The 25,978-nt window shown below is 36.5% G+C and overlaps 1 protein-coding gene across 1 annotated transcript in view; it reads left to right on the top strand.

Annotated features, from left to right (window-relative positions):
- The window catches only part of DTHD1 (death domain containing 1), a 62,545-nt gene that overhangs the window by 7,639 nt on the left and 28,928 nt on the right, over positions 1-25,978 (top strand). Inside the window, 7 exon segments of the mRNA XM_035005591.1 lie at positions 2,055-2,234; positions 3,369-3,613; positions 14,178-14,342; positions 17,002-17,147; positions 17,150-17,242; positions 17,245-17,289; positions 24,299-24,543. Of these exon segments, the coding sequence (XP_034861482.1) occupies positions 2,055-2,234; positions 3,369-3,613; positions 14,178-14,342; positions 17,002-17,147; positions 17,150-17,242; positions 17,245-17,289; positions 24,299-24,543 (1,119 nt within the window).

The following is a 25,978-nucleotide window of genomic DNA, read 5'->3' as shown; positions in this document are numbered from 1 at the left end:
CCAGCAAATGTTGTATTTTCACCTGGGGAAAAAAAAAAAATCAAAATCATGGCTTAATTAGCTTCATGCCTTAGACTAGCAATAGACTAGCATTTAAATGTGATGGACCTCTGTCTAAATTTAAGAATGTTGAGATCCCCAGATAATACTAGATTTATTTTTTATCATTCGTGAGTTGGGAAAATATGTAAAAAAAGTTGAACAACTGTGTGTGTGTGCACGCCTTGAGATAGTTTTTTAGTCTATAAATTATGTTCTGCTCATACACAGAAGACAGTATATGTGGTAGTTAGGATGTGGGTTGTGGGGGAAGATTAGCTGGGTTTGAAATCTGGTTCCTATACTTCCGTGCTATGTTAGTGTGGGTAAACTATGTAACCTGGCCATGACTCAATTTCTTTATCTGAAAAATGAATACAATAATAGTGTCCACCTGATAGGGTCATAAGGATTAAATGAATAAATGCACTTACAAAGATAAAAGGAAGCCTATAAACACGTGTTAGTAGTGGACTTTATTGTAGTAACTCTGAGTTTCGCTATGGTCACAAATTCATATGTTTTGAAGACAGGTTATAGCAGTTATTAAACTTAGCATAGAGTTGATGGGAGCTAAGGTTAAAGATTCTTCTGTGGGCCATTGAATTTATTTTTAAACAGAATATTTGTCTTTTAGCTTTATGTAAGTTGTCATTATTTGAAGAGAAGGGCAAGGAATAAATATTTTAAAATTCCACTAAATAAGAAATTCTTTATAATACATCTCTTCTTTTTCTAATTTGTGTCTTTTCTGAGTTACAAACAAGGTTATACAGTAGAATATGAAAGCTAAGCCTGTAATAATTATTTATTCCAGTTCATGTCACTAGCATATTTTATATTTGGTCTAGGAAGCCTGTATGTATAATAGTCCCATCCACATTGCCTTGACTGTGGCTTTTTAATCTTGATCAGTCTGTGTGACTGTCATTATAAACGTGAAAACTGCTGATAGTGCAAGTGACTTTCAGAAAATGGGCAGCAAGATGTTTCATAAATGGATCATCAGAGCAAAAAGGACAACAAAGTAAGAGGACCATTGTCTACTGGAAAATATAAAAGCATATACTTTTTATAGTTTTCTAATAGTAGTTATCCCTAATCAGTTCCAGGGAAACTTTTTTTCTTACCTCTCACCATTTTCCCTTCAGCCAATTAACTACATTTGTCACGCCCTGAATTTTCCCAATGACGGATTCATGAAGTGATATTGTGAAATGTCTTCCTTAGTCAGTTTTCAAATGACAGATTATTCTCTATTGTGATTGTCCCCGAAATGTTTGTGTGTGTGTCTGTTTGATTATCCACTCACGCTGGGGCGGAGCCAGGCTGGTGTTTGGGGAGACATGAATAGATCAAATGACTTTTAAGTCTTCCTCTTCATTTTAAGCTTTGGTGAGTATACGAGTAGATAATTTTGTTTTCATTTATGTACTCAGCTCCTTTTTTGTGTGATTAAAAAGCTTGAATACATGCCTGCATATAGGCATTACAAATTTAAATGTCACTATATAAAAATGAAACACAAATGTTTCTTTTCAGTCATTTGCTCCCACTGCATGAAGGAGAGAAATAGAGAAAATGACTTTACTAAGAGATTGTGAGTTGTCAGAAGGAAGAATCTGCTGACAGAACAGGTGCTCTAGCTTTTGCATAAACTACCCAAATGATGACATTTGGAATTCCCTAAAACAGTGTTGAATTTTCTGGATAAAGGCCGATACTAAAGTTTATTCTGGTAAAGGAAGATAGGATTCCAAAAATAGTTAATATTTGTGAAAACACTAAATGTGATTGTGGAGGAACTTAATTTAAATTTAAAAATATATTTATTTCTCTCTTTTCTATCATGTAGTTCAAGTTTGAGAAACTGATATCTACCTGAGCATCCCTTTGGAGTTAACGAAATCTTTCCCAAATGTGGGAGAGTACAGGGAGAGCAGATAGAGTATATACAGCAGATGCACCCAGAACCCTGCTGTGTTAATGTCCTTTCATGTCCTCAATCCATACAGGGGACCTGGGCTGAAGTCAAAGTGTACAAGCTGGGTGTCTTCTCTGTTGTGCCTTGTTTAAAGAAAGAGTCCTTCATAGTAACAAAGAAAGGCCTTACTCTTTAGCCAGGCATGGGTTCCTGAGTGTCCTTAAATTACCCTCCAGGGGTTTTCGGCTCCCCAGTGCTGGTACAATTAAAGGTAAATATTAAAAACTGCTGAGTTTCTTCTCATAGCTTTTGTGGGTCAGCAAACACGGTCCGGAAAGGATAAAGAAGGTACAACTATTTAATATACCAGTAAACAAATTCTTTTCTTATACTTTTAATGACCTAACATACAGTGGTATCAGTGATAAAGTGATGATTTAGAGCATAGTGAATCTCATTCCAAAATAAATCCCTGCTTTATTTGAAAGCTTTCTTAGCTACTTTTGTGTGTGTGTGTGTGTTTCTTAATGATATTTACTGACAAAAACATGTTAAGTATCTATGATAAAACTATCTATGATAAATTTAAAAAAACTATCATAGATAAAACTATCTATGATAAAAAAAAGCCAGACATTGGGACATTCATATGAGTCAAGATTTGCATCTGAAGGATGGCAAACAGGAGGCTAATCAATTAAAATATTTATAATTGTGACAATTTCATTATACTTAATCATAAAACAGCCCTTTTTTGGAATGAGGATTTAATATATAAAAACACTATTTGCAAGATATACACATGATATATTGGAGCATCACTGCACCTTTTAGAAGATACACTTTCTCAGTATTTCCTGTCCTTGCAGCCTTGACTGTCCCCCATGCTCTCCTGTTTCTCCCAGTTATTGTAAGTGGCTAGCAAAAAAGGAAAAGTAGGGAAAAAAACATACTATGAGCAATTAATTCATAGATATTTTCCATAAACTTGGAAGTTTAGAATCATGCTAGCTATTTTTATTAGCCACTCTTATGTGAGAGGAAACAAATAAATATAGTCTTGTTTTTCTAGCTTCTGAAGATCACTTGATCTAACAACAGTTCTAATTAGAAATTATGTAAAATGTCTATTTTGTTTTCTAGGTCATTTTGTTGCCTACAATTAAGAGTGTTTCTCAGTTATTTATAACATAGGACAGGAACCTAGATTTCAGACAGACTTTGTAAAAAGGGGACCAAGTGATGTGTTTTTTATAAATGAATGCAGTGTTGATTCTCGTCAACAATGCATAAAGAAATGTATAAAATTAGGCTCTATCAAATTTTCAGAAAATTGGCTTAGAAATGTATTGATACTTTGCACGTTATTAAAATATATGAATATATGTATTTTTTCCTTGTTTAGGTCCAACCAGTTGACCCATCTTTGGTGACATATTTGAAAACACGGCAAGATACTTCCTACCTGGTAGTATCCACAAGCCCTCTGATCCATGTTAAGCACCCATCAACACGTCCTTTCCAAAAGCCAGTCACTGTATTCCTACCTTATTCTCCACACCCTGATGAAAAGACTCTTGGATCTGAGATAGATCATAAAAGAACAGATGGTGCCACAACAAACAGGATCATACCTTTCTACCTCAACCGGTGAGTTAAACCCTAATATCTCTGACTTGATGATGTGTATATCCTGTTATCCAATCTCCCCACTGTCTTATTTTCATTTTATTAGAGGGAAGAATGAAACTCAATGAGATTAAAAACTTGTCCAAGTATCTACATCTACCAAGTGGTGCAATTTTGGATGCACCCACATATCTCTAGATCTACTCATGACTCTGTGTAGCCATCATTTATTTAGTTTGAGGGCTGCAAGGCTGGAAATTAAGAAGTGGATTATTTGTCTTTTCCCACCATGTTTGTAATTTAGGAAGCTGGCAGTAGTAGAATATTAGGTTATGGCTGGGAGAAGAAATTAAACTTTCCCTCGTGTTAGATAAGTGAGAGAGAACATAAAAATACATATGTGATCCAGTTATTTTGCTACTTGGGAGATATATATATATATATATATATATATATTAGTGGTAGTTTAGTTAATCCACATTCCTGTGTATCATGGTAAAGTAAGATTTAAAACCAGAAATATCTGGTTTTAAACTATTAAAAAGTACCAGTATAATAGATTAAGACATTCTCTTTTAGATATTCCCTGAAGTACATATATATTTTTTTAAAGACAAGAACTTAATCCTTAAAATGGATTTTTACCAGTCCTGTTGCTAGAATCTGGTAAGTATTTCTACTGTATTTAGAGGACAGACGGAAAAAGATTAATAAAAATAATTTGTGACTGATATGTACTTTCCATCATAAAACAAAGCAGCTCCGTTTGCAAGAAAGATGATAGAAAAATAACTTGTCTGTTCCTGACTGTCAAGTCCCATAGTCTGAGAAATATAAATTTATCTCTGTAATACACAGATTTCATTTTTGGAACCGATTACATCAGTGTTCCTTTGCCCCTCTTTTGCTCTAATTCCATATCCCTCAGAAATGACAGAGTGGAATGCAGAGAGAAAAGACAGCATTTTTCATTGTCAAAAATGAAATTCCCTTAAGTATAGGGATAAGAAGAGAGACAATAAGAGCCCTAGTAGAAATCATGCTGAGGGTGGCACATTTTCATACACTTAATCGATTCAAAACATTTAAAATCCAGTTATCCCAGGTAGGAGAAGATTACACATGGTAATCCAGATAAATGATACTCAGTAAAAATGATTAAACACTGAAAATTTATTTCTAAATTATGCACATGGATCTGTTCTCCAGATATAAGAAAGAGATTCAAGTGGCTACCAAACCGGATGTAGGTGGATGAATATTCATTCAGGATTAAGGAAAAAAGTCCTACATGGTTTCTTAAGGAAAAAAAAAACTTAATACCAATCAAAAAGATTTCAAAAACAGAACAAAACCACCAAAAAACAAACTATAGAAATAAAGAAGGAGAACATCGTCCTGACGTTTCACAGTAACTTGAATAATGAGAATCACGGTTCCCTGGAGAGTATTACGGAAATCTATTTTGGAAGTTTAGTAGCATCCAGTAAGCAAAACTTCTGAGAGGCAGAAAGCCATCAGGATAGATAGACCAGAAAGAGATGAGGACAACGGGATGAGATACAAAGATAACAAGCAGAGATGAAAAGGGACATAGGTATGATAAGGAATCATTTGAAATGATGTCACCTAATAATTATGGTACCATCAAAGGAGCAACCAAAACAACCATAAAAGAAGCAATAATCAAAGTCATAGTTGAATTTAACTTCCTGATGTTGATTAAAGCCTTGACTTAGAAAGCGCTGATTGATTACTAGACACAATTACGGAAAAACAACAACAACAACAACAACAACAAAAAAAAAACTAATGCCTACGTAGGCATGACATGGAAAATGGAAATGTACATTTAAATAAAACATAATTCTATAACAATCCATTCAGCAGAAACAGATTAAGTAAAAAGGAATAACATCAGTCTCCCCTCAGTCTCATTCATAAAAGCAAAAAGCAGAAAGGAAAAGTTTATATGGCAAAGGATAACAACAACAACAACAACAAAAAAACCCACAAGAAAACAGCATGGTGATGTTAAAGAGAAAAGATGACATAAATAAAATAAGCAGTTACATTAAATAGATATAAATGGGTTAAACATAATCTATACTATTGTTCATCTTACATAAATCTTTAATATTTAATACCTTCTATGCTATATTTGAGGTGATTTCCTTAGATTTGTCATATATTTTACCATTTTTAAATCAGTTGTTTCAAATATTTATTTCTCTCATTGTAATTCTCATTTCTAAAAGGCTATTGCTATATTTTAAAAATCTTTTTTTTCCAAGATGCTCTGTATTTCATTAAGCTTTCTAATTCATTATCCCTTTAATCATTATAAACATACTCATTTTATGGTTTCATTCAGATTATTCTATCACCTACCTATTAACATGATGTTTACTATTATCTATTAGCATGGTGTAATCTAGTACATTGTCTATAATGCTGGTTCCATCCTTAGAAATTCATTTCCAAGTACTGAGTATGATTTTTAGTCAGATCAACTTTTCTTCTCCCTTTCCCTCCTGCCCAGAGCTGCTTTGCGTGTTTGTTGATTTCTTGAGCCAATGTTCCAAGAGAGTTTGGTTGTTTTGTTGTTTCTCATTTCATGGCCAATGCTGCCCTTTCGGGATCCCAGTTTTATGACTGAGTTAGTTCCAGCTAATAGCTAGAGGCTGTATCTAATGTGTCTGATAATATCGTAAGCTCCAGCCCCCACACACCTGGTGTGTATGCATGGTTGGTGGGGCAGGGTGTGTGTTTGGAGGAGACTGATGAGGGTGGGAGTATCCATAGAATCAGTTGCTCATGTTCCCTAGGGAGAGAAGAGAATTCTAGATTTTTGAGATTTTTAAAAAAGATTTTATTTATTTGAGAGAGAGAGAGAGAACGTGTGAATAAGCACGAGCTGGTGAGGAAGGAAAAGGGAGAAGCAGACTCCCTGCTGAGCAGGGAGTCCTCGGGGCTCCAACCCAGGACCTGGAGATCCTGACCTGAGCCAAAGGCAGCCACTTAACCTACTGAGCCACGGAGGTGCCCCTAGCTTTTTGAGATTTTGTTAATTTCCAGACCTAAGGGATTTTCTTTCTGGTTTTTGAGTTCCTCCACCTTACTCTCTGTGTGTCTGTGTGAGAGAGAGATTTTTTTGTTTGTTTGTTTGTTTTCCATTTCCTTTTATATTCTTTTTCTTTTTTTTTTCGTCTTTTATTTTTTTTTATTCTTATGTTAATCCCCATACATTACATCATTAGTTTTAGATGAAGTGTTCCATGATTCATTGTTTGTGCACAACACCCAGTGCTCCATGCAGAATGTGCCCTCCTCAATACCCACCACCAGGCTAACCCATCCTCCCACCCCCCTCCTCTCTAGAACCCTCAGTTTGTTTTTCAGAGTCTATCGTCTCTCATGGTTCGTCTACCCCTCCGATTTCCCCTGCTTCATTCTTCCCCTCCCGCTACCTTCTTCTTCTTCTTCTTCTTTTTTTTTTTCTTAACATATATTGCATTATTTGTTTCAGAGGTACAGATCTGAGATTCAACAGTCTTGCACAATTCACAGCGCTTACCAGAGCACACACCCTCCCCAGTGTCCATCACCCAGTCACCCCATCCCTCCCACCCCACCCCCCACTCCAACAACCCTCAGTTTGTTTCCTGCGATTAAGAATTCCTCATATCAGTGAGATCATATGATACATGTCTTTCTCTGTTTGACTTATTTCACTCAACATAACACCCTCCAGTTCCATCCACGTCGTTGCAAATGGCAAGAGTGAGAGAGAGATTTTGTCCAGCATTTCTATATAGTGGGAAGATGGCCATTTGTCATCAATTCAGTTAACCAAGTACCAATATCTTTTTTCTTCTCCGTTTCTTTGCCCTAGTATATGCTCTGTCTGCTAGAAAATCCTTTTTTTATCATGTTTAGGTGAAGGACACTGGTTTATTCTATAAGTGGTAGCTCAACTCTTTCCTTATCTGTCAAGACATTCTAAGATATCCAGGAGGGATTGATTTTTTTCTGTGTCAGTCCCATTCTTTGTACACATCCTATATCATACTATAGTATTATTAAATTCTCTTTTCCATTTAGCATCACTAAGCACAAGTACAACATAGTAGGTGCTCAAAAAACGTTCCATGAATTAAATAAATTAATGAATGCATTTGTGGAAATGTAAATAGTATTAGTAATCCTTCAATACTTTTTAACAATGCTAAATTAGTATTTCATAATATGCTCTGTTGTTATTAATGCTAGATATGGTAGATGCATTTCCTCTATCCAGTGGAGCATAAAACAATAAAATGGGATCCTATACCAGCTGTTTATTTAACCTTCTTTCATCAAAGGGTGAAAATAGGTGAACATTTTCTATGGAAATAGGAACACAATGAAGCACTCCATGCCTCATAAAATAAAAAAGATAAAAACTAGTTGAGGCCAAAACATAGTCTAAATAATAAGAATTAAAGGTCTTTATTACATCACATTCCTTTATGTCTGAATGATTTCTGGGAAAAGATGAGTGTCATTTAATTATGAACCAGAAAAGATTTCTTGACAGTAATGAAAGGTGAAATTAATTTATTAAATAAAAACTTATTCCATATTATATAAGAAATATTTTAGAGAGTTAGATGGGAAAACAATTTTGCTCATGGAGAATGCCATTTCTGCATAATGGTATTGGTTTTAAGATGATCTTGTTAAAATGTAACATGTGAGTCATATACAAGAATATTTGTGAAATAGATGTGTCATATTATGTAAGAATAAAATAGACAAGTTGGTAAACCTACCATTAACTTAAGAAACCAAAAAGAGCTGATCCCTCAGAATAGCCAACACAGGAGAAGAATAGAGATGGAAGAGGGGCACTACCTGACTTTGAGACTTACTATAAAGTTATAGTACTCAACACAGTATGGTACTGGTGAAAGAATAGGCAAATAGATCAGTAGAACAGAAAAGAGAGCCCAGAAATATATATAGTCAACTTATCTTTGACAAAGGAGAAAAGGCAATGACAAAGGAGTAAAGACAGTCTTCTGAAGAAAACAAGTGCTGGAACAAGTAGATGTCCACATTCCAAAAAATGAATCTAGACACAGACTTTATACTCTTCACAAAAATTAACCCCAAATGGATTATAGACATAAATGTAAAATGCAAAACTATAAAACTCCTAGAAGATAACATAAGTGAAAACCTAGATGACCTTGGGCATGGTGATGACTTTTAGATACAACATCAAAGGCACAATCCATGATAGAAATAACTGATATGCTGGACTTCATAAAATTAAAAATTGTCTCTGGGAAAGACAATATCGAGAAAATAAGATGAGCCACAGACTGGGAGAAAATATTTTCAAAAGATACATCTAATAAAGGACTATTTTCCAAAATATACAAGGAACTCTTAAAACTTAACAATAAGAAACAAAAACCCTAATTAAAAAATGGTCCCAAGACCTTAACAGATACCTCACCAAAGAAGATATATAGTTGGCAAATTAGAATCTGAAAAGATGCTCCACATTATGTCATCACTGAGATGCTAATTAAAACAAAAATGACACATCAATACATATCTATTAGGATGGCCAAAATCCAGAACACTGACAACCTTAAATATTGGTGAGGATGTGAAGCAGCAGGAATTCTTATTCATTGCTGGTGGGAATACAAAATGGTACAGCTACACTGGAAAACTGTGGTTTCCTACAAAACTAACCATACTCTTATCTTAAGCATTTCTTGGTATTTATCCGAAGGAGTTGAAAACATGTCAACATAAACACCTGCATATAGATATTACAGAAAATTTATTCATAATTGTCAGAACTTGGCAGTAACCAAGATGTCCTTCAGTGGGTGAATGGATAGATAACATCCATACAATAGAAAATTACTCAGTGCCAAAAAGAAATGAGCTATCAAGCCAAAGAAGACATGGAGTCACCTTAAATGCATATTACTAAGTGAAAGAAGCCAATGTGAAGAGGCTACATACCATATGATACATACTGTAGGACATTTTGGAAAAGGCAAAACTATGGAGACAGAAAAAAGATCAGTGGTTGCCAGAGGTTGGAGTGAAGGAGGGACAAATAGGCAGAATACAGAGGATTCTTAGGGTGGTGAAGATGCTCGGCACAATACTACGATGATGGATACATGTCATTTTATGTTTGTTCGAACCTATAGAATGCACAACACAAAGAGCGAACCCTAATGTAGACTATGGATTTTGGGTGATTATGATGTATCAATGTAGGTCCACCAATTGTGACAAAGGTACCACTTTGATGGGGAATATTGGTAATGTAAGAAACTATGCATATGTGGGGGTAGGAGCTAAATAGGGAATCTCTGTACCTTCCTCTCAATTTTGCTGTAAGCCCAAAACTGCTATAGAAAAAAAAGGATTAAAAAAAAAAGAAACTATCCTTGAAAAGTTCCCAGCAATGTCTATTTCTACTTGTGGAACCTTCGAACAGATCTTTTTTTATCTTGGGAAAAATCTTCTGAGTTTCTCTTAATTGTGTGGCATTAAGGCATTTATCCAGGAAAAATATGTCGGGGCACTGTTAGACCTCAGGAAGGCAGTCTGGAGTGGACATCTGTTGCTGTGTCTACCCAGCCACTTTATTTTATGGGAATTGTGTCACAAATTCTGGAAATTGTTCTGTATATCCATGTGGACGTAAAGGGATTTTTCATGTTTTTCAATGTCCCTGTTAATTATAATTGAACACTTGAACCTAAATGGGCCAATTAATCCCCTTAATGCCTGGAATTTTGATATGGAAAAAGTCTTCAACTCAAGAAATAGCAAGGTCAATTATTCTTGAATAAAAAAATTGATTTAATAAAGGTTGATTATGTTTTATGGAACTCCTAATACATTAGAATGTCCTGTGGAGTGTGATCAAGTGCTATTCAATAGTATTGCTAGGCAATACTAGATGTGAAAGTTTGCTAATAGCATATATAGAAGGAAGACTTTATTTGCAGAGTTGTTAAGAACAGCTGGGATAAATAAGAATGCTGCCAAATCATTTAGTTTCAAGATGAGGTATATCTATTATCATATTAAAGTCTAAATTTGAGGTGATGGATATGTTAACTAACTTTACTATAATAATCATTTTACAACATATACACGTATTAAATCATCACATTGTACACCTTAAACTTATACAATATGTCAATTACATCTCAATAAAGCTGGAAAAAATGGAATCTAATTTTGATCTTTATATCATTAAGGATTTTTTTGATTTTAAATGTCAGAAAAGCAAACTCGAAATTTTAAGGAGAAAGGAATTATTTGGTTCATGTAAATAAAGTCTGGGGATATATTTATCTTCACATTCCTCTTAAACCAGAAAGAACTTAGTCTCTTCTCTTTCTGCCTTCCTCTGTGCCAATTCCATTCTCTGACAGGCTTGTTCCTCATGCTGGCAAGATAGCTACATCTTGATAACTCCAAGTTCAGTGGAAAAGGGGAAGCTGTCCCATGGATATGCATAAAGGCCCTGAGAGTTATTCTCACTCTAAATCAGTTACAAACCCATCACTGAACAGATCACTGGGATCGGAAGGATGATGCACTATACAGGGTGGGCTAGGCTAGGTTATGGCATGTTAACAAAAACCTGAATTCCCGAGGACTGATGACAATCTTTATATCTCACACATGCTGTGTTGCCATCAAAGGCAGGCTGCTTCTTGGTTATCCTTACTCCAGAACTCAGGCTGAAAGGCAACCACTTTCTGGCTGCTGTCATGGTAGCAGAAGAAAAAGTTTTGGTAGATCTGCATGAGCAATTAAATGCTTGGTCTCCAAGTGACATTCACCATTCATTAACCAGAGCTAGTCATATGGCCCCCCTCAACCATAGGGGGGACAGGAAGTTCAATCCACTCTGGAAAATGGTATGGAGGTTCCTCAAAAAGTTGAAAATAGAGCTACCCTAAGACCCAGCAATTGCACTACTAGGTATTTACCCCAAGCATACAAATGTAGTGATCCAAAGGGGCACCTGCACCCCAATGTTTATAGCAGCAATGTCCACAATAGCCAAACTATGGAAAGAGCCCAGATGAAGATGTGATGTGTACACACACACACACACACACACACACAATGGAATATTATGCAGCCATCAAAAAATGAAATTTTGCCATTTGCAACGACGTGGATGGAACTAGAGGGTATTATGCTAAGCAAAATAAGTCAATCAGAGAAAGACAATTATTATATGACCTCACTGATATGTGGAATTTAAGAAACAAGGCAAAGGATCATAGGGGAAGAAAGGAAAAAATGAAACAAGACGAAATCAGAGAGGGAGATAAATCGTAAGACACTCCTGATCTTACTTAATCTTACCCAAACTGAGGGTTGCTGGAGCGTTGGGGGTGGTGGGGTAATGGGGTGATGGACATTGGGGAGGGTATATGTTGTAATGAGAACTGGGTACTATATAAGACTAATGAATCACAGACCTGTATCTCTGAAACAAATAATACATTATATGTTAATTAATTGAATTTAAATTTAAAAAAAATTTAAAAAGGGGTGCAATCCTATCGTGTGCTCAGGATGGGGAAAAATTGAATTTTTTGGCAAACTGTATTAATGAATGCCAAATGCACTATTTGGCTCAGGTTATACACCCACCTGGACCTGGGAGGAGGGTCATTTCCACTACAGCTGAGAACCTGCAGGTCCCCACAAAAATTTAAGCTATTGGTAGAAAAAAAAGAATTGTCATCAGAAAAAGAAATCAATAATACATTTAATTAAGTAAGTTTCTAGTAAATGATCAAAGTTTTGGATTCAGTTTTAGTATATCTTCCTGTGTTAAAAAATTATTAACTTTGAAGGATTACAAAATTTACTCTATTTGCGGTTTTAAAACAAAACCCCAAAACTAAATGCTATTTCTTCCCCATCCTCCTTATTTTAAATTGGTTGATTCCCTGAAGGAATCAGTAGAGTCTAAAGTTTTCAGAGTGGACATTTAAATCTGGCTTAGTTCCTAATTTATGGGTTGTAGGACAGCTCAACCTGTAAACATTAAGGTGGTTTTAAAGCCATAACTAATTCTTTTTTTTTTAAAGATTTTATTTATTTATTTGTGAGAGAGAGAGTTAGAGAGAGCACAAGAGCAGGGTGAGGGGCAGAGGTGAGAAGCAGACTCCCCTCTGAGCAGGGAGCCCAATGCGGGGCTCAATCCCAGAGCTCCAGGATCATGACCTGAGCCGAAGACAAACACTTAACCAACTGAGCCCACACAGGTGCCCCGCCATAACTAATTCTATTCACAAATAAAGATGTGGGATTCACACTTGGTCTTCGTTCTTAGTAGCTAGCTAAAATGTTTCTGAAACCCTTGTGAGTAGTACCATTATTAGACCATTTTTTCCCCCCAAGATGTTCAGTATCAAGGACTTTTCTTCCTTTGTGAGGAACAGATCTCCATTTAAGGGAATTCAGGAAAAGAGAAGTTTATTGTAAGACTATTCATTCCATCTCTAGGACTACATGAATTCTTTCATTGTGATTTTTCTCCTTTTCTCTTTTAGCATCTCCTCTATTTTTCCTTTCTTACTAATATCTGTGCTTATTATTTTCATAACCCAGGGCACTGCGGCTGAAGGACAACAGTGACAAATTATAATCTCTGAACCTCTTAGACAAATTCTAAAGAAAAAGGATAAAATTTGTAGGGTGCTGAAAACTGGTCTACTGTGAGTCAGTTCAGCTCTGGCTGGTGGAAGATAGCACATGGTACATACAACTGCCCCTTTTGGAGCATTTGTGTGGAGCAGGTTTAAAAGGAAGGAGAACTGTGCAGGAAAGCTAACTGGCTATATCGTAGGAAGTAGGATGAGAATATTAATGCCATTAATGCTTACTATAATTATAAGTGCTTTACAAATATGAATTCTGCTCTGTGATGTAGATACTGTTATTACTCTCATACTATAAATAAGAAAATGATGATACAGAGATAACAAATACCTTCCCGTGGTTATGCAGTTAATAAGATGCAGATTCACCCAGTATTTCAAAGTAGTCTTGCTCCTGAGTCTGTGGTCTTACCTATCAGCCTCCTCCACTACTCTTGGCTCTTCTGAAGCATCTGGATTCACACCAGCGAGTTTATTAATGTTTTGGGGTTTTCCCTTAACTCTTTTGCCAGAAATGAAATGCTTCTCATTCTCCGAAGCTCATCACAAATATTAACATTTTCACTCTGCAAGCTTCCCTGAGCACCTTCCTTCTGCTGCTAAACCATCCTGCCCATTCCCTTAATTACCACACTGATCACCTTGTGCTGTATTTGGGTAACACTGTAATACCATGAGCTTCTGCAGAGCAAGGGCTATATATTTCTTATCTTTGTATTCCTGGTGCATGGCATAATTCCTGGCACATGGAATATACTTAATGTATTGTTATTGGATAATTCACTTAATGAAAGAATGAATGCATTAAGTAAGATTTGTGCCACACAAATTTTACCAGTCTCTCTTCTGCGACCATTATATAGGACAAAAAGCGCTTCCATAAGAAAACCTGGGACGAATGCCTGTGAATCTTTGAAATTACTGGGATTCAGAGGCCAAGACAGTGGTTGGTTTGGGCTGGATGATGTGGTCGTGAGAAACGTGCAGAGTGGCTTGATATCGTTTGAGTTGTGTGAACATTTAGAGAGGTAATACAATAGTAAACAATAAAAGTTGACAATATTATGTCTTGATGATTTATAATTGATGTTTATAGAAATGGAATTATAGGATTAAATTTTTCTTCCTCAAATAAGAGTATCAATAGTTCTTCAGGGTGTGCTTAAAATGTAAACCGGAATTGATATGAATATGCTATCTATAATTTCATTCATGAGAGTTTAATAAGTGCATTCAGAAACCACTCATAACTTAGATGTATTAAGTTTTCTTTTAACTCCCAAATAGTTTTAAAATAGCACCTTTATTTATGAAATTCCATAAAGACAGTAATTTACTGTTCATACTATGCTCATCTCATAACTATGTATATGTAACTGAATTCATTATTTCTGTGTCCTCATTTTACTTTCTCATTTCCATGTTTTCTAGACAGTTCGTAATGAAAAGAGTTTTAGACAGTTTTAAGGCTCATCAGGAGCAGATATTCATAAAGAGAAGACAATCCTATGGCTAAAAATAGCTTTTATTTTAAAATGGAAGATCTTACATCTACAATTGTCTTGGGTCAGAAGCAGAGTCTAAGATGAGAATCTATTGATTTATTGAGGGAGAACACTTAGGTGAATCCTATAAGGGAATTAAAGAAACAAGTAGGGCAAGGGAGTAAGATCGGAAAACCTCTGGTTTCAGTAGAAGTTTTATCTCAGCCTGATACCTGAGGGAAGCTCTGGAGCATGAAGACTAAGAAGGCTGGCTTTACACCCCTGCATCAGTCAGTCCCTGTCCATGGGTGCAGGGATGCTCTGGTTGAGGGGGCTCCTGTAGGGCAATTCTTTGGAGAAGAGTTGGGGGAAATGTGGGGATGGGTAGCGATCCAGCCCAGAGAAAGATGTGTGTATTAGTCTGCCAGGCTGCCGTAATAAAGTCCCACAAACTAGGTGGCTTTAACAACAGAAATGTATTGTCTCGTAATTCTGGAGGCTAGAAGTCCAAGATCAAGGTGTTTGCAAGTTTCATTCCTTCTGAAGACTGTGAAGGAAGGATCCGTTCCAGGCCTCCTTCTTTGGCTTATAGATGGCCATTTTCATGTTCACATGGCATTCCGTGTGTGTGCATATTTCTATGTCCAGATTTCCCCTTTTTATGACCCCAGTTATATTGGACCTAATGACCACGTTAACGTGATTACCTCTGTCAAGACCCTATCTCCAAATAAGGTCACATTCTAAGGTACTGGGGGTTAGGCCTGCAACACAGGAATTTGAGTAGAGGGGACAAAATTCAACTCATAACAAGGTCCATTCACAACAATCTTTACCACACAGTGAGAGATAAAAATTTTAACTCCCACTTAATTATGACATGTATTTTTTGTCCCACTGGTAGTAAATGGATGATCTTGATTATCTTTCTCTTTGCATAGTTTGAAGTAATACTCTTTGGTAATGCTAGTTAAAATATAATTTAAAAGATGTTGGCGGAGATGTGGATAAAGGGGAACCCTCCTACACTGTTGGTGGGAATGCAAGCTGGTGCAGCCACTCTGGAAAACAGTATGGAGGTTCCTCAAAAAGTTGAAAATAGAGCTACCCTACGACCCAGCAATTGCACTACTGGGTATTTACCCTAAAGATACAAATGTAGGGATCCGAAGGGGTACGTGCAACCCAATGTTTATAGCAGCAATGTCCACAATAGCCAAACTGTGGAAAGAGCCAAGATGTCCATCGACAGATGAATGGATAAAGAAGATGTGGTGTATATATACAATGGAATACTATGCAGCCATCAAAAGGAATGAAATCTTGCCATTTGCAATGACGTGGATGGAACTGGAGAGTGTTATGCTGAGCAAAACAAGTCAATCAGAGAAAGACATGTATCATATGACCTCACTGATATGAGGAATTCTTAATCTCAGGAAACAAACTGAGGGTTGCTGGAATGGTGGGGGGTGGGAAGGATGGGGTGGCTGAGTGATAGACATTGGGGAGGGTAGGTGCTATGGTGAGCGCTGTAATTGTGCAAGACTGTTGAATCACAGATCTGTACCTCTGAAACAAATAATAAATTATGTGTTAAAAAAAAAAAGAAGAAGAAGATAGCAGGAGGGGAAGAATGAAGGGGGGAAAATCGGAGGGGGAGATGAACCATGAGAGACTATGGACTCTGAGAAACAAACTGAGGGTTCTAGAGGGGAGGGGGTGGGGGGGATGGGTTAGCCTGGTGATGGGTATTAAAGAGGGCACGTTCTGCATGGAGCACTGGGTGTTATGCACAAACAATGAATCATGGAACACTACATCAAAAACTAATGATGTAATGTATGGGGATTAACATAACAATAAAAAATTTTAAAAAATTAGAATAAAATTTCAAATGTAAAAAAACCATAATAATAAAAAATATATATAAAAATATGCTGCTATATTTAGAGCTGATCTGAGCCTGGATGATTGCTTCGTCCATGAACATCTGTTTAGAACTTGGTTTGGTTTGAACGGTTTCCTGACTGCCAAGAGTTTCATTAATGTCACTCATGAATCTAACTATTTGGTTATCAGCATGCTTGATTTTGAAGAATGCTTGGATGAGAATGGCTCTCTCCTTGGGTGTTGCTTGTTATCAGTGCTATCTTTGAGATGACAGGTGGCCCTAATGTCATGCCTCTCTGCTCCCATGCAGGTTTATTGTGCTTCATCTTTCTTCCAATGTGGAAAACAGCCATTTGGTTTCTTTCATGAAAGCTCTGGAGGAAGCCATGCTCAGCGGCATTGCCTGTGCTGTTCTTTGCCACCAGAAAGACAATCCCCGGAGAGTCATTATTCTCATGGGCCGTCCAAAGATTTAAACCAGGTGTTTCGGAACCTGCGCTCAGAAACGTTCGGTGGTCCCCAGGAGCCATCGCACTCCTTCCAAGTAAAAGAAGAGACCAACTTCTTTTAAGATTTACTGGAAATAACTTTGCTTCAAGTAAGTATAAAGACACTTGTTGTATGCTCTATGGGCTTAGGGCCGCAAACTTCAGAAAGAGTTCGTGAAACTTGTATGACTAAGGACGCTTCCAGAAAACTGAGAGGAGGCTTTTAAAAAGTGGGAAGAGGAAAACACTTACTTGTTTCTTCCTTTCCAGTCTCTTTCTTTTCTTATGAGGGGTGCATGATCCCTTACAGGCGGACTCTAAGTGACATTCTTCTATAAATATCTTCTCCGTGATTACTCTGAGTCCAAGCTAGAATCATCGCTCTCACATACCAGTGCAGTTGCCTCCTAAATACTCCTCTGCTTCTACTATTAGCCACGTGAAATCTAATTCCACACAGGAACAATAGTGATCTTTTAAAAATATAAATCATGGGCGCCTGGGTGGCTCAGTCGGTTAAGCGACTGCCTTCGGCTCAGGTCATGATCCTGGAGTCCCGGAATCGAGTCCCGCATCGGGCTCCCTGCTCGGCAGGGAGTCTGCTTCTCCCTCTGACCCTCCTCCCTCTCATGCTCTCTGTCTCTCATTCTCTCTGTCTCAAATAAATAAAATCTTAAAAAAATATATATATATATAAATCATACTTTATTACCCCATCATTAAAACCTTACAATTATCTCTTATTTTACTTAAAATAATAACTAAACTCGTTCTGATGTCTTATGAAGAATCTAACCTGGGATCAGTGGACTCCCAAGAGATGTGTGGATAGAACTATATTCCAATATAATTATCTTACTTATACTTTCACGTATTTTATTTTATATATTTATCTATTTTTATTTATTTATTTATTTATTTATTTATTTATTTATTTATTTATTTATTTATTTAAAGATTTTATTTATTTATTTGACAGAGAGAGACACAGTGAGAGAGAGAACACAAGCAGGGGGAGTAGAAGAGGGAGAAGCAGGTTTCCTGTAGAGCAGGGAGCCTGATGCAGGGCTCGATCCCAGGACCCTGGGATCATGACCTGAGCCGAAGGCAGACGCTTAATGACTGAGCCACCCAGGCGCCCCTATATATCTATTTTTAAAAAAGATTTTATTATTTATTTGACAGAGAGAGATGGCAAGAGAGGGAACACAAGCAAGGGGAGCTGGAGAGGGAAAAGCAGGCTTCCCATTGAACAGAGAGCCCAATGTGGGGCTCGAACCCAGGACGCTGGGATCATGACCTGAGCCGAAGGCGAATGCTCAAAGACTGAGCCGCCCAGGTGCCCCTATATTTTAAAAGACTACTCTGAGAAGCAATCAGTAGGTTTTACCAAACTCCAAAAGGGTCCATGGCACAAAAGTGGTTAAGAACCTCTCTCTGATCTAGATGACATACCCTGTTTACCTCTCATCCTCATATTTATCTGGTGCTTTTTTGCTTCCATTATAAATCTTACCACAATTTGAAATTATTTTGTTTATTTACTTTTCATTCATATACTTATGTTCTTCACTGGAATGTAAATTTCATAAGGTTGACAACTATGTCTTTCTTGCTGTGTACCCCTGAGCCTGGTACATCGAGAACCTGGTACATCAAGAGCTTTCAATAGGTATGCAGTAAATGGTTGAATATATGACAATACTAAGAAAAACAGCACGAATGAATAGGAGAGGTTGCAGGATAAGGGGGGAGAAGTGAGGGAATAGATAAGAAAAGGGGGTAAAAGAAGATGAAGGGAAAAAGAAAAGGAAAAAAAAGGAGAACACAGAGAGAATACAGCTGTATGAGAGAAGAGATTAAAAAGATTTTTGGAGAAGTTGCCATTCCAGCGATTTCTTTTTTACTAATTCAACCACTTCCCCTCTGTAACTTCTTTCCTTGATGTGGAATAGAATCTAACAGGTATGCATGCAAAAGCCAGGGGTAGGGGATAAGTCAGGCATGGGTTTTATGGGGATTTCTGGCCCAGGAATCTTGTGATAGACTTGACCTGAAGTAATATTTTCAGTTCACTTATAAACTGATACAGATCTCATTGATTTTTTTTTAAAGATTTATTTATTTGACAGAGAGAGATGAAGCGAGAGCAGGAATACAAGCAGGGGGAGTGGGAGAGTGAGAAGCAGGCTTCCTGCCGAGCAGAGAGCCCGATGCGGGGCTCTATCCCAGGACCCTGGGATCATGACCTGAGCAGAAGGCAGACGCTTAACGACTGAGCCACCCAGGCACCCCAATCTCATTGATTTTTAATGATGCCTATTTTCTCTTTGATTCTGGAAATTAAGCCAAGCACCATTGGCTCTTTCTTGTCACAAAAATGATGCAGCTTGAAGCCGAAGCTGCCCTTTTTCTGGCATCTCAGAGATGAGGCCCAAAGCTTCCCAATGTGAACTGCCTTTTCCACTTCCACGTTCAGTGTCCCAGCCAACTGAGTCAGCCGGCAGGACTTAGTGAGTGAGTGACAAGGGTATCAGAAAAAGGAAAAGGGAAGGGTGAGGAGGGGGAGGAAGGAAGGTAGAAGAGATCCCTTTCTACTTGGCTTCCAAAGCAGAAACCACAGTTCCACCCTTGGACAATCTCTCTAAGAAGAGATAGTCAAATCCTGGAAGTGTCCCACCCAAACTAATGATGCCAGTGATTTTCCTGTAACACTGGGGACAACAGCTGTGTTTACCTAGTGCCCTAAACAGGAGTGAGTTACTGTGCTTCTTATAAGCGATGGTACTGAGTGTATTGTTGCCCGTAATTGGGAGGGGGAACATAAGCTAAAATAAGAGTGCTCGAGGAGGCCAGCACATGAGAAATTTCTCCATGTAGGGAATGGAGAAGAACTCATCTTTACGCGAGGGAAATGAATCAGACAGGATGCCAGATTGCGTCTGCTTTGCCTTTCCTAGAGACCTGTGCTCAGATCTGGGGCCTCAATGGATTTTTCGCCGTCTAAGAGGAACAAGATTCCCAGGAAAGCACTGATACCTCATCCTTTCATTAGAGCCTGTGATAGTTTCTCTGAATCTCAAAGACATACAATTCAGATAATGTCTGCTTAGAGGATTCTCCTCCCCACCCATCCACCCCACCCACTTCCAGTTACCTCCTACTGTACTTTTGTAGCTCACCTCGATGATCATGTTTAGAAGAGTGTTCCCATCTTTCCTGATTATGTCAGTTCTTATCTTACTTTTTCAGATCTTTATGTACTTCTCTTTTGTGTACATGGCTGTAGAGACAATCTTTTTTTATTCATTTGTTTGATCAATATCCAGATCAATATCTGACTACAGTCCCTTGAGAGCAGGTCCTGTCCTGCTGGTGGGCACCATTCAATCCCCAGCACCTAGTACAGTGCCTGACAGTTAGAAGTAGTATTTGTTGGAAGAATGGAAGACAAAAACTTGGGAAAGAACTTAACATTATAGAATTATGCAATTAAAAGTATTTAAAACTTTAATGGATTTAGATGACTGTTTTTTGAGAAATGTCAAAATTTTTATATGTATTTATATAGAATAGAGATGATTCTTTTGAGTGAGATCATGGGCTATGTACTTTATTTCTCCTTCTAAGAGAAAATAAGATAGGTGCTCCCCTGGGTTTTTTATATTAGCCTTTGGCATCCTTCTGAATATATACTTTCATTCTCCAGGTTAGAACTGTTAATTCATCACTTAGACTTCCTATCACATGTCATCTAAACCCCCAGTGCTCACAAAATCCAGAAAGTGCCAGGAAATGGGCAGATAAAATTTGATACTTTAGATTCGATACTTAAAAAATGACACTTTAGCATGACCCATCAAATCTAGTAATTCCTAAAGCCGTCTGTGTGTGTCAAAGTTGCCCTGAATGCCCTTTGGCCCAGAGAAGTGCCTTACCCAGAAACATGTGTAGGATGTTAGAATGAGCCCCCTTTTATTCATTCAATAAAATTTCCTGCCCTTGTGTATATTTTTTCTACTGGAGAGAGACAGAGAAGCAAATAAGTAAATAAAATGTACAGTGTGATGGGAGGGAAGTGCCTTATAGATGAATACAGCAAGGAAAAGACATCAAGAGTCTCAGAGGGAGTGGCAGAGTTGCCATTTTAAATAGACTCATGAAGGAGGACCTTTTTGAGAAAGTGACATTTAAGCAGAGATTTGAAGAAGGTGAGAAAGGAGCCATCATCCTATCTCAGGGGAGTCTGTCCCAGGCTGAGGGATTACAAGTGCTACTAAACAGAGGCATATGTGTGCCTGATCTGTCTGAGGAACAGCAAGGAGGCTGAAATGGGTGGATGAGAAGGAGAGGACTGTTGTAGGAGAGGAGGTGAGTACTGACTATTCCTTGAAGGTCATAGCAAGGAGTTGGCCTTTTATTCCAAGTGAAATGGGGAGCCACTTTGTTAACAGAGGAGTCACATGATCTGAGTTATAGAATAGATTCTCAACACAGTTATAATCTCAGAGGCAAAAGAAGAATTGGGAAGATGAGTTAATGAGCCATTATAATAAACCAAGCATGGGATGGTGGTGGCTTATGGGTAGAGGTGGTGGAGATGTGTTAGGATACAGAAAAACCCTAGCCAGTGGTTCTTACAAAATTCTCTGGTTCTCTATTTTGCTAGACTTTCACTTACTCATCTGAATATTCTAAGCAAAAGCATATATTTCTACATTTGTACTTTCTATGTCATCTTTGAAAAATATTCCAGTTCCCTTCATTGAGAAAAAATATATATTGCTACAAGGTGTATCTAGTAATATAAAATATAAGTAAATTCTATATTTCTTCATATGGCAAATATTTATTGAACAGCTACTATTCCAAGGGCTTCTAGGAAATATGTAATATGTTAAAGAGAAAAAGGTTCTCAAAATGTCAACTAAAGGTTGATTTCATAATTTTGGAATGCAATAAATGAATTTTGCTTTTACTTCTCTAACTATGCCAATGTGGGAGAAAAAAAAAGTAGAATAGTGAAATTCCTTTGTGCTGCTTGTCCTTTTTATAAATTTTTTAAAATTTTTTTTCAAGGGGTATTCAAAATATAGTGCTATATCTTGGCAGCAATGAAATTCCAACTTAAAAAAAATCTAGACTTTCTATTTATAATACTAAGATTCTGCTATTTATTACTAGGAAATCCTCAACAATTTCATCTTTATTTCATATATAAACATGAGATTTACATTATAGATCTTTATTTAAAAAAATTAGCTGGCAATGGGAGGCAGATAAACTGAAGATCTAAATTGAACCAATGTAGCTTTGCCTCACCCTCAATCTTTATATCCTGCATCTAAATTATCCCTTATGAGTAATTAAATACCTGTCAGGGAGTATCTTTCAAAGGATAGAAGGAGAGATTTATTAAGTTGTATTCTATTGGGACCAAAGTAACAACTCTAATAGTATGGAGTAGAACTTTGCCAGGTGTTACTCCAGTGATCTAAAAACTCTAAGTTAGCTAATTTACTAGGTGACATTTTAGTGACTCCAAATTTATTTTTCTTTTTTTTACCAGAGTGAAACTCTTTTAAGAAGGCAAGCCCTGGCTTTTCATTCCTTTCCTAGGATGTCCTAGGAATTGCTCTGTTCAAGTAGCCAAGTTGCCTCTAAAATATAAACTTATGTGAAGAGACATACTCCAACACATTTCATAACCTGGAGTTATTCAAATCTAGATTTAACTGTGCTTTAGAGATTCACCAAAATGACATCTAGCAGTTCAACAGGGAGAAAAATATTGGTGTCATCTACATCTCTCACAGAACTCTTATTTCATTGGGCAGGTTTTCCAAGAGAGAGAGCTCTGAGTAGTCAATGTTCAGGCTTCTAGAAATAGGAAGTTGCAACTTCTATATAAAGGCTTCATGTTGATGTTAAAAAAATATTAAGTGGGTTGTTTTTTATCATACAAATTTAAACCAGTTGAAGGATCCTGCTTCTTTCTTATCATTTGCTATTATTACTATCACCTACTGAGCACTTATTATGACCTAGGCCCTTGTGCCGATCATTTTATCCATATTATTTCTTTTCATTCCCAGAACAATCCTAGGAGGTAAGTTTTATTGATCTTGTTTTAAAGATAAGGAAGTTAAGCTTCCAAGAAGTTCAGAGATGTGAAAGGACTGGATAAATATTACAATGTAGATAAATAGTTGGGCCGGCCCTGGATCTAGCTCTTTAAGTTTGAAACATACTATCTTAACTGTTACAATATAGCTTACATTTAAATTTTGCAAAGGGTAATGCAGACATGCCTTAGGAAAAATGGCAGTGTCTGTTTTGCTTTTGCAATGCCAACATAAAATTGTCCTGGTAAAACCCCCATGAGTGAAAAGTAATCTCCACTAAAGCTCTGGTATTTTCAATGAGCAGTTGAGAAGATATACCCTTATTTGGCAGAATTAATCAGGTTTCAATAAAAATGTTAGTAACATGAATCTAGTAAGTCTTCCATTTTGAAGTTTTGCTAAAACATCTCTATTTCTGTGATGGTGGAAATGTTTTGCATCTGCACTACCAAATAAGGTAGCTACTAGACATAGGTTGCTATTGAATATTTGAACTGTGGCTGGAGTGACCGAGGAATTGATTTTTCATTTTATTTAATTTTAATTAATTTCACCTTAAATTTTACAAGCCCCACACTGCTAGTGGCTACCGTACATCTAGAATGCCTATTGTGAGGTCATGATAGGGTCCCATATGCTATTAATAGTTAGGAGAGATAAAAAAAACAATTATTGAAAGGTAAAAATAATTTTCTAAATACAGAAAGAACTGAGTATTTCCAATAGTTTTTTGTTAAAGCAAAATGGAATGGAAAAAGAAAATCAAAGATTATTAGATTGAGAAGAAGCCAGAGAGCACCTGGTCCAATTACAGATAAGAAATCTTTTTAGTAATCTGCAGTCGCAGCCTATTGCTGCTTAAATTTTGGCAAAAGGCGATGACACCAAAAAAGCTTAAAAAGTTTGAAAAAGTGAAATAGTTATTTGGATTTTAAAGAAGTAAATAAGACAAAGTGGTAAATTTTAATAGTAACAAATGTATTTTACTTCTTAGGCAATGGGAAGGATTATGGAAAAGATTACAAGCTTATTTTTCATTTACAAAGAAAACCCAGGCTGGAACTCCAAATCAAAGAGGTGGATGAATTTGGAAACTACAGCTGCCCTCATTATAAGGGCACCATTGTAGTTCATAAAATACCTAAATAAAAGGTAGTCCACAACTTGGATCAATCTCTTATACTTGATGAAAACCATTATCAGTTGCCAATTTGCAAATTACCATTGAAATTGCCAAAGGTAAGTTATTTTACTTCCTTAACTACCATATTTTGTTGATTCTTCATAATTCTCTACCATAATCTATACTTCATGCATATGGATACTTAAGGTTAAAAAGAAAGGCAGGTCTAGAGTTGATAAGGAAGGAGTGGGTAGCTACAGTTTTAGAGTGGTGGAATACATATCAGGATTTTCACTTTCTTTCATCGTGACTTTCTAACAGGAATAATTCAAGTTGGTCTGGTCCTGATAGTATGTTCTTAATGGTTATGGAAATAATGTCATTATTTTCTGTAACTGCATCAGAATAACTGAAAAATCATTTATGAAACACTGAATATATTTCAGAGCACAACACATTTAAGAAGTCATATGGTGAGCAGGAAAACAACTTCAAAATATTTTCATCCAGACTTATCAAATCCTGCACACTAAAGAGTGAATTACTCTTACCTAAAATTCTTATTCTTTTTTTTAATTTAATTTTATTATGTTATGTTAATCACCATACATTACATCATTAGTTTTTGATGTAGTGTTCCATGATTCATTGTTTACATATAACACCCAGTGCTCCATTCAGTATGTGCCCTCTTTAATACCCATCACCAGGCTAACCCATCCCCCCCCAACCCCCTTCCCCTCTAGAACCTTCAGTTTGTTTCTCAGAGTCCATTGTCTCTCATGGTTCATCTCCCCCTCCGAATCCTTTTTCTTAACAGGAAAGTAAGATTGAATTGTTTCTTCAAATAGGTCAAACAAATAATTTTATTGCTGTGCATACTATTTTCTTCAATGATCCAGGACTTAGTACTTCTAAAGTATATTCTTAATGAGAAGTATAACTGAAAAATTCACTTTATCACTCTAAAGAGTAAACTTATTCTTTAAACATGCTAAAATTATTTTTTCATGTTTTTGCTCTTTGTGTTACGAATACCAGAAATATGTTTTCCGTACTGTTAGATTTTGTACTGATTTTAACTTAATTAACAAAGTAGTTAATAAATTTGACAAATATTAATTGAACTTCTGAAATAGGTTATGTGCTATGCCAGGCATTATGAAAAATACAAAGATATAGAGGGTAACACATGCCCTAAACCTGTGTTGTCCCAAATGATAGCCACTATCCGTATGTGTCTGTGGGGCGCTTGAAATATGGCTAGTCCAAATTGAGATGTGCTCTAAGTGTAAGGTACACACTAGATTTCAAAGATGCAGTACAAAAAAATGTAAAATAAGTCATTAATCATTTGTTTATATTGATTTTATAATAAATTATAATATTTCGGTTATGGGGCTAAATAAAATATATAATCATAATATAAGTAATATAATAAAATACATTATTACTTAACCCTGTAAAATTAATTTCACCTGTTTAAAAAAGACTTTTTATGTGGCTAACTAGAACATTTCAAATTACTTGTTTGTCTCAAAATATATTTCT

The sequence above is a fragment of the Mirounga leonina genome, unplaced genomic scaffold (assembly GCF_011800145.1).
Source record: "Mirounga leonina isolate KUSES-001 unplaced genomic scaffold, KU_Mleo_1.0 Mir_129, whole genome shotgun sequence".
NCBI classification, from domain to species: Eukaryota; Metazoa; Chordata; class Mammalia; order Carnivora; family Phocidae; genus Mirounga; species Mirounga leonina.
The sequence above is the reverse complement of the archived record's forward strand: the minus strand, read 5'-3'. Positions and strand labels throughout refer to the sequence as shown.